General features: G+C 42.7%; 1 protein-coding gene across 3 annotated transcripts in view; it reads left to right on the forward strand.

Moving 5' to 3' along the window:
- LOC122932109 (prostaglandin reductase 1-like) overlaps positions 1 to 5,689 on the forward strand; it is a 150,459-nt gene extending 144,770 nt beyond the window's left edge. For all 3 annotated transcript variants that reach the window (XM_044286343.1, XM_044286334.1, XM_044286353.1), the window contains one exon: positions 3,482 to 5,689. In XM_044286343.1, coding sequence (XP_044142278.1) covers positions 3,482 to 3,592 — 111 coding nt within the window. In that variant the 3' untranslated portion in view covers positions 3,593 to 5,689. The remainder of the gene's footprint in view (positions 1 to 3,481) is intronic.
- Positions 5,690 to 10,523: the final 4,834 nt, after the last annotated feature.

The raw sequence follows: 10,523 nt of genomic DNA on the forward strand, positions 1-10,523 counted from the left end.
TCCAGCCACTGCTCTCCCCGCTCTGTTCTCCACCTCTGGGACCTGCACCTATCAGACAATGGGGGCATATCCTAGCGATATGCCCCCATTGTATGTGATGGGAATACCCCTTTAAGACTGCTTCCCGCGTACAGCTATGCAATAAGAAGAACTCCAGCAAGAAACAGAACTTGTGCAATTCAAAGTGATACTTATTGGGAGGCGGCTTGTCACGGCCTATGGTGTGTTTTGTGACACTTTCCTTCACTTTGTTGCCCGATACTACGTTTGGTGTTGTATGCATGTGGTGGCAGTGTCTCGGCCTTCTGGCTGATCCCCAGGACATGGTTGCCATGCATGCGTTGCCCACGGTAACAGGTGGAGTGTGATCTTTATGTGTGTAATTCCCCTTTAAGTGTCCGTCTTCCCTTGCTTTGTGTTGGAAGGGTTAACTTCCTTCATAGTGTGTGTGCTGGGAGAGGATACATGCTGGCAGCGACTTTGTGGGAACCGTGTGCTGAGAGTGGACGCAGTGTTCAGTGCGGTCTCCCAGGGCTGTTTCTTTGCTGGACTCTGGTCCCTCTGTGTTGCTCCAGAGGCTGGCAGTCGGCACCCTGGTTCCTGTGTGTTGCTCCAGGGGCTGGCAGCAGTCCTGGGGAGACTCGCTGACACTGATTCTGCTACCTTTTCCCTTCTCCCTTCCCTGTTTGGGGTCCCACACTGGTTTTCCCTTTTGTGTTGGTGAGGGGGCTTTGAGGGGTGAGAGTGTCACGTTTGGTGTTGTATGCATGTGGTGGCAGTGTCTCAGCCTTCTGGCTGATCCCCAGAACATGGTTGCCACACATGCCATTGCCCGCGGTAACAGGTGGAGTGTGATCTTTATGTGTGTAATTCCCCTTTAAGTGGCCGTCTTCCCTTGCTTTGTGTTGGAAGGGTTAACTTCCTTCCTAGTGTGTGTGCACTGGGTGTGTCTGTGTGTGGGTGTGGCTACATGGGCTATTTAGCCTCTGCTGTGATCAGTAGTCTGAGGGGTACTTCAGCCATGGCTAGCTGGAGTCATCCTCCTGTGATATACCATCTGCCAGTGGGGGCCACCCTTGTGGTCATAAGTTATGTTACATGGTGTTATGAAGGTGTGTGTTTGGTCTCCTTGTTATTGCAGCTTATGGTCCTGGGTTCCTGTGTGATGTGTGCTGTGTCCGCCATATCTTGTGGACAGCAGCGCTTCTGCATGGGTTCCAGGCTTTGTGTCTGTGGCAGGTAGGTGTTACTTGTTGTATTTACCTGCCATTGCCATACACTGTTCATGTTTCCCTTTTTATGTAGCTTGGCCAGTGAGACTCCTGTTCCTACGTGTCTAGGAGGAACAGGTCGTCTTACCCTGCTCCTAGTCCAGGGCCACGCTGAGGGCTAGTAGGAATATTAGGTTCCGCAGTATGAGCCCTCCTACCATCAGGGTCGGCTCATACGGCTAGGAGACAGGGTCAGAATTAGGGATTGATAGGAGGTGACCTGATTCCTGTCCTGGCCTTGCATCGACCATCCATCTTCTGGCATCGCACGGCTGAGGGTTTTCCCCATCCTCAGCCGTGACACGGCTGTACAAATCATGATGTTTTAACCATCAGGCCTTAAGGAGTAGTGAGCTCTGGTAGAAAGTGTGCATGAACGCTAGAGAAAATGCACCGTGTACAGCTATCAGTGCCTGACAGCTATCTATATGTATACACACTTACACAGAGAATGCTATCACTGATAACATCTCCCATGTATGCAACTGAAGTCAGAAAATGCAGAGGTTTAAAGGGAACATGTCACCGGGATTTTGTGTATACATAGTAACATAGTACATAAGGCCGAAAAAAGACATTTGTCCATCCAGTTCGGCCTGTTATCCTGCAAGTTGATCCAGAGGAAGGCAAAAAAAAAAACCTGTGAGGTAGAAGCCAATTTTCCCCACTTTAGGGGAATAAAAAATTCCTTCCCGACTCCAATCAGGCAATCAGAATAACTCCCTGGATCAACGACCCCTCTCTAGTAGCTATAGCCTGTAATATTATTAAGCTCCAGAAATGCATCCAGGCCACTCTTGAATTCCTTTATTGTACTCACCATCACCACCTCCTCAGGCAGAGAGTTCCATAGTCTGACTGCTCTTACCGTAAAGAATCCTCTTCTATGTTTGTGTACAAACCTTCTTTCCTCCAGACGCAGAGGATGTCCCCTCGTCACAGTCACAGTCCTGGGAATGAATAGATGATGGGATAGATCTCTGTACTGACCCCTGATATATTTGTACATAATAATTAGATCTCCCCTCAGTCGTCTTTTTTCTAAAGTGAATAGCCCTAATTTTAATAATCTTTCAGGGTACTGTAGTTGCCCCATTCCAGTTATTACTTTAGATGCCCTCCTCTGGACCTTCTCCAGCTCTGCTATGTCTGCCTTGTTTACAGGAGCCCAGAACTGTACACAGTACTCCATGTGTGGTCTGACTAGCGATTTGTAGAGCTGAGGACATGGGTTGCTAGATGGCCGCTAGCACATCCGCAATACCCAGTCCCCATAGCTCTATGTGCTTTTATTGTGTCAAAAAAACGATTTTATACATATGCAAATTAACCTGAGATGAGTCCTGTCCCTGAGATGAGTCAGGGACAGGACTCATCTCAGGTTAATTTGCATATGTATCAAATAGTTTTTTTTACACAATAAAAGCACACAGAGCTATGGGGACTGGGTATTTTGGATGTGCTAGCGGCCATCTAGCAACCCATGTCCTCAGCTCTATACACAAAATCCCGGTAACAGGTTCCCTTTAAATGTATAAATTACAAGTTATACTGAATCTTTTCCTACAAAACTATATATCAATCCGCTCTGCTCCTCCTGCTCTATATCATGCTGCCTGCAGATTACACTGCATTTTGTGGTGACAGCTTCCCTTTAAATAGCCAGCATGTAATACTAGCTTCAATAGCACTGGGCTTGCAGTAGCAGAAATGGCCATCTTTAATTGATATCACTGAATATGGTGAATAACTTCGGGATTTGATTTTTCAACTTGAAAACCATTTTAAAACTTGGTTCCAAAGTTGGTGTCAGTACTGAAGCTGACTTTGAATACCTGTTTTAAAATGGTTTAAGTTTAATAATCAAATGCCTAAGTTATTCACGAACGTCTGATGAGCACATACATTTTAATGCTGTACAGAGACGGATCTCAGTATTAAAAGGAAGTTTTAAGCGAAGCGACTTTGGATCTAGGATCCAACGCTCGCTTTGCTCATCCATACCTGTGATATTCTATATGGGTTTTATCAATGTAAATTTAACGCATTAACAAACAAAATAAAAAAAATAAAGTATTTTAGCATCTGAAATTTCCACATAAAACTACAAAATGTATTACATATAGTTGGGTTAGACATCACCGAATCTGGTGGTTTAATATAGATGTACACTATTATGAGATACAGTAACATTCATTATTTTCTTTTAGGGTAAGGTGAAATATCATGAACACATCACCAAAGGTTTTGAGAACATGCCTGCTGGATTCATAGGAATGCTCAGTGGAGAGAATACCGGCAAAGCAATTATACAAGTTTAAATATGTCTGTATACAGTTTACATTACTATGTCCTGCCATCTGTTAAGCTGAATACTGCTTGTAGAACTTTATACCTAAATGTTATTACCACAAAAAAACTCAGCAAATATACGTACATTCAGAAGATACCATGATTTTCTTAATGTGATCATGAAGAAAGTTATACACTAAACAAATACAACTTTTTGACCTTCCTTATGCTGAATCGCAGTGTTGTGTGCAGGAGGTATCATGCATATTGTTTTATTTTATTTTTTATTTTTTTAGCCATGGCATTTCTTTTACAAATTCAGCATACTCTTGGTATGAAGTGACCAAAAATAACACAAGAGAGAATGGAATTGTGGAAAATTGTCTTTTATTCTGCAAAAAATATGGGGCATACTCCCCCCTACTGGCATTCTCCCTTGCCATAACAGTCTGCTCATTTAGCTTTCAATGTACTTTTTTAAATTATAACAAAGACTTGGTTTTAGAACAATTGGCCAGTGTACCATATTTTTTCGGACTATAAAACGCACCTAGGATTTGGAGGAGAAAAATAAGAAAAAATATTTTTCATCAGGCCTCAGATTGGATGGTAAAAAATAAATAATGTAAAAATAAATTTATCTCACTTGCTCCGGTGGGCGCTGTCAATCACTCACTGCTCCCTGTTTTTCTTCTGGCCCTCTCTGCACTGTGACCTAACATTGCACAGCATCAGCTCACAGTGCACGTAGGAACACACTATGACCCGTACGCCGTCAGGACACAATGCAGAGCAGGGCCCAAGGAAGACCAGGGTGGGTGAGTACTGCACAGCCTCACGGCTCCCCGTGCCTCCTGCATGCTGATGACCACTTCCATAATTAGCATTCGGACTAGAAGACGCACTGCCACTTTTTCCTCACTTTTGGGGGAAAAAGTACGTATGTCTTGTAGTCAGAAAAAAAGGGAAATAACTGCTAAATGGAAAAAAGAATAGTTAAATGCTAAAACAGTAAAATGCAGAATAATTAACAATGGAATGCAAGCATTTTATTCTACCACTACCTGGGACACCTTGCCTGGTATTCCAATGCCGACTTTGCTATGAAATATAGCTAAAACTGCCTGTTTAACTTACCTTCTCCATTACGATTACAAAGTCACTAACACTACTAATATAAAGCACTTATTCTACGCAGGGCTAAAAATATGAACTCGTAGGATTGTATGTACTTGTCAGGTAAATTTTGACTGGTATAAAAACAGGCAAAACATTCTTAGAATTATTATCAGAATGGTTTCACTTTGGAACTGATTGCAAGAACCCACAAATGATGTTCAGTGTCCCACACAGTGATGGTCGTGGGCACTTCAAATTTCTATATATGCCTATCTATTGTATTATTGTATATAACTGTAACTGTAAATTCCTTATAACAGGCTGTTAGAGTGTCATTACATCTATGCGCCCCCAGGTGGTCCTAGCACCACCAGATATATATATCTGAGGGTGTGTCTATGTAGGAGAGAGAGAGGGGAACAGAAGAAAAGTTAATGGAGGAGGTGAACAAGAACAGTCCTAGATATAGCTGCCACTTTAGCCCCTTGGCTATGGCCAAGCTGCGGGAGCGTGGACCAGATCTTTTATAGCTACTTAGCACAGACTAGATAGTCAATGTCTGGATATAGCGCAAGAATAGTGGAGATAGGAACTGCATTAGTTTATGGACTCCACAGCACCAGTGACCGGGAGAAGCCTAAAAGCACCTGGACACAGCGGGACGACTAGGCACAAAGTTGTCCATTACCACATGCCTCTATGGACATTGTGGACCTGAGTTTCAGAAAGCATCCTGTACAAATAATGGAGCAGAAGGTTTTTACCTGCCGTTAGGGAGACCACCCTGTGGATTGCTAATTACAAGTAAGAAGTTATTATTTACAGTACCCGAGTGCTAGAGTGTAGACAAAGTATAGACAAATATAGAAAGAAGGAAAGCTCCTCAAATTACAATTGCCAAGCCTGTTACAAGGATTACAGCTGAACTAATATTTGGATTACTCTTGCTATCTAAATGAACTGTACTGACTACCCTGAGACAAGTGATCAAGTAAAAGTTCTGTTGTTTATAACAATTGACTCCTCATCATTTCTACCACCTTCATTTGCACCTAACGGTGCTGGCGTCATAATTAGGGTTGAGCGAACCCGAACTGTAAAGTTCGGGTTCGTACCGAGCTTTACGATTTCTTGACCCCGGACCCGAACATTTCAGTAAAAGTTCGGTGTTCGGCGATTTAATTAAGCTTTTTGAAAAGTTGCAGGGCAGCCAATCAACAAGCATTTAACTAGTGTGCCTTTAGAAGCCATCACAGCCATGCCTACTAATGGCATGGCTGTGATTGGCCAGTGCAGCATGTGACCCAGCCTCTATATAAGCTGGAGTCACGTAGCGCTGCACGTCACTCAGCTCTTACTAGTGTAGGGATAGGATGCTGCTGCTTTGAGGGAGAGAATAGGAAAGAATCTATCTGATATCAGAACTTGTTGTTAACTCTGCGATCTACAGCAATTTTTTTGTGGGTGCAATGCAGCATTTTTGTACCCTGCCCTGAGCCCAGTGACACAGAAAAATAAGTTTTATCCACCTGTTAGTTAGGTGGGTGTCGGTGGCCATTTTGTGCAAGTTCAGTGCACCAGCACTGCATATGTGCCAGGGACAATAATTTAATCCTGTTCTTTTAGTTCAGTGGGCAACATATACCCATTTTTTAAGTGCACCTGCACTGCATATGTGTAGGGATGAGTGAACTCGAACTGTATAGTTCGGGTTCGTACCGAATTTTGGGGTGTCCATGACACGGACCCGGGCATTTTCGTAAAAGTCCGGGTTCGGGTTCGGTGTTTGTCGCTTTCTTGGCGCTTTTTGAAAGGCTGCAAAGCAGCCAATCAACAAGCGTCATACTACTTGCCCCAAGAGGCCGTCACAGCCATGCCTACTATTGGCATGGCTGTGATTGGCCAGTGCAGCATGTGACCCAGCCTCTATTTAAGCTGGAGTCACGTAGCGCCGCACGTCACTCTGCTCTGATCAGTGTAGGGAGTGGTTGCAGCTGCGACGTTAGGGCGAGATTAGGCAGTGATTAACTCCTCCAAAAGACTTAATTCAGTGATCGATCTACAGCTGTGGATCATTAAACTGCTGCTTTTCAATTGCTCACTGTTTTTAGGCTGCCCAGAGCGTTTTTCAGTCACTTTTTTCTGGGGTGATCGGCGGCCATTTTGTGTCTTGTGGTGCGCCAGCACAAGCTGCCACCAAGTACATTTAACCATCAATAGTGTGGTTATTTTTTGGCTATATCCTACATCAGGGTCAAGCTGTCACCAAGTGCATTTAACCATCAATAGTGTGGTTATTTTTTAGCTATAACAATATAACAAAACAATAACAAATACAGGTGCACTCTGCAGTCTCACTAAACCCTCAAACTGATTTTAAAATTGAGAGATTAGTCGACATGTCCTACGGTGTAGAACATGTCTAAGCCCGGGCACCACGTCAAGGTTTCTCAAGTAGCCCGAGACCTAATGCTCTCCTACCTGAGCCGTATGGGCGATACCAGGAGCCAGTGGGCAAATTACAGGAGCATGAGGCCGACTCACAAACAGCTCACCAGTTACCTCCAGCATGTAACCATGCTTGCAATGGGAGGAGGGAGGAGTCTGCGAGTCCCACTCAAGACTGACTGATATGGCCCAGGCCTCACAGGTGCACCTAAATGTGGCCTGTAGATGGAAAACAGGCACATTTAAATTGGAGTTTATACACCTCCAGGAATCTATATATACAAACTAAAAAGACAGGGTGGCATTAGCAGGAGGTGCTCAAACCCACATGCAGTCGTGCATATATACAGGCTACTTGAGAAACCTTGATGTGGTGCCCGGGCTTAGACATGTTCTACACCGTAGGACATGTTGACTAATCTCTCAATTTTAAAATCAGTTTGAGGGTTTAGTGAGACTGCAGAGTACACCTGTATTTGTTATTGTTTTGTTATATTGTTATATTGATTATGACATACGCATTTGTTACCTTGTGTGAGATGTCTATTGTGGTACTTGTGGTTTGCCGCGGGCATCCTCCACCGTATGCATTTTGCTGGGGATCGCCATTAGCAACGGGCCACAAGTGCAGGATTTGCTCCCCTGTATATATGCACGACTGCATGTGGGTTTGAGCACCTCCTGCTAATGCCACCCTGTCTTTTTAGTTTGTATATTTTTGGGCTATATCCTACATCAGGGGCAAGCTGTCACCAAGTGCATTTAACCATCAACAGTGTGGTTATTTTTGGGCTATATCCTACATCAGGGTCAAGCTGTCACCAAGTGCACTTAACCATCAATAGTGTGGTTATTTTTTGGCTATATCCTACATATGGGGCAAGCTGTCACCAAGTGCATTTAACCATCAATAGTGTGGTTATTTTTTGGCTATATCCTACATCAGGGTCAAGCTGTCACCAAGTGCATTTAACCATCAATAGTGTGGTTATTTTTTGGCTATATCCTACATCAGGGTCAAGCTGTCACCAAGTGCATTTAACTATCAATAGTGTGGTTATTTTTTGGCTATATCCTACATCAGGGTCAAGCTGTCACCAAGTGCATTTAACCATCAATAGTGTGGTTATTTTTTGGCTATATCCCACATCAGGGGCAAGCTGTCACCAAGTGCATTTAACCATCAATAGTGTGGTTATTTTTTGGCTATATCCTACATCAGGGGCTTGGCTGTGCTTGCTATTTTATTGAGGGGTGAAATACAATTGCCAAAATAGCAGTACCCTAAATCTGGTGTGTCAGCTGTGGCCAGCCAATTGTAATACTGTCTGCTGTCTGGCAAAGGATATATTTTTGTTCAGGGTTGAAATAAAATTATCAACTTAGCAATTTCCTAAATTAGTGGTTTATGCTGTATCAGGGCTACTTTAAATCTATTCATTAAAAGGGTATATAAGAATCAAGGTGCAGATAGGGTCATTCTCAATAACTTCACACACACGCTACTGTGCAATTCCAAGTCTAATTCTGTGTGTAAACGTATACCTGTCACCCAGCGCCTAAATACTAGGCCTCAAATTTATATTCATCTAAATCTGTCATTATTGCTGTGGCTGGTCAAGTTATTTAGTTTCCGTCAAAGCACAGTTTTTGTTCTGGGTTGAAATACAATTCCCAATTTAGCAATTCTCTAAATTAGTGGTTTCTGCTGTATCAGGCCTACTTTAACCATTTCAGCCCCGCTAGCTCAAACCCCCTTCATGAGCAGAGCACTTTTTACACTTCTGCACTACACTACTTTCACCGTTTATCGCTCGGTCATGCAACTTACCACCCAAATGAATTTGACCTCCTTTTCTTCTCACTAATAGAGCTTTCATTGGGTGGTATTTTATTGCTGCTGACATTTTAACTTTTTTTGTTATTAATCCAAATGTAACGATTTTTTTGCAAAAAAATGACATTTTTCACTTCCAGCTGTAAAATTTTGCAAAAAAAACGACATCCATATATAAATTTTTCGCTAAATTTATAGTTCTACATGTCTTTGATAAAAAAAAATGTTTGGGCAAAAAAAAAAATGGTTTGGGTAAAAGTTATAGCGTTTACAAACTATGGTACAAAAATGTGAATTTCAGCTTTTTGAAGCAGCTCTGACTTTCTGAGCACCTGTCATGATTCCTGAGGTTCTACAATGCCCAGACAGTAGAAAAACCCCACAAATGACCCCATTTCGGAAAGTAGACACCCTAAGGTATTCGCTGATGGGCATAGTGAGTTCATAGAACTTTTTATTTTTTGTCACAAGTTAGCGGAAAATGATGATGATTGTAAGAAAAAAATAAAATAAAAAATCATCATCATTTTCCGCTAACTTGTGACAAAAAATAAAAAATTCTAGGAACTCGCCATGCCCCTCATGGAATACCTTGGGGTGTCTTCTTTCCAAAATGGGGTCACTTGTGGGGTAGTTATACTGCCCTGGCAATTTAGGGGCCCAAATGTGTGAGAAGAACTTTGCAATCAAAATGTGTAAAAAATGACCGGTGAAATCCGAAAGGTGCACTTTGGAATATGTGCCCCTTTGCCCACCTAGGCTGCAAAAAAGTGTGACACATCTGGTATCGCCGTACTCAGGAGAAGTTGGGGAATGTGTTTTGGGGTGTCATTTTACATATACCCATGCTGGGTGAGAGAAATATCTTGGCAAAAGACAACTTTTCCAATTTTCTTATACAAAGTTGGCATTTGACCAAGATATTTTTCTCACCCAGCATGGGTATATGTAAAATGACACCCCAAAACACATTCCCCAACTTCTCCTGAGTACGGCGATACCAGATGTGTCACACTTTTTTGCAGCCAAGGTGGGCAAAGGGGCACATATTCCAAAGTGCACCTTTCGGATTTCGCAGGCCATTTTTTACACATTTTGATTGCAAAGTACTTCTCACACATTTGGGCCCCTAAATTGCCAGGGCAGTATAACTACGCCACAAGTGACCCCATTTTGGAAAGAAGACACCCCAAGGTATTCCGTAAGGGGCATGGCGAGTTCCTAGAATTTTTTATTTTTTGTCGCAAGTTAGTGGAATATGAGACTTTGTAAGGAAAAAAGAAAAAGAAAAAAAAAAGAAAAATCATCATTTTCCGCTAACTTGTGACAAAAAATAAAAAATTCTAGGAACTCGCCGTGCCCCTCACGGAATACGTTAGGGTGTCTTCTTTCCAAAATGGGGTCACTTGTGGCGTAGTTATACTGCCCTGGCAATTTAGGGGCCCAAATGTGTGAGAAGTACTTTGCAATCAAAATGTGTAAAAAATGGCCTGCGAAATCCGAAAGGTGCACTTTGGAATATGTGCCCCTTTGCCCACCTTGGCTGCAAAAAAGTG

The sequence above is a fragment of the Bufo gargarizans genome, chromosome 1 (genome assembly GCF_014858855.1).
Source record: "Bufo gargarizans isolate SCDJY-AF-19 chromosome 1, ASM1485885v1, whole genome shotgun sequence".
NCBI lineage: Eukaryota > Metazoa > Chordata > Amphibia > Anura > Bufonidae > Bufo > Bufo gargarizans.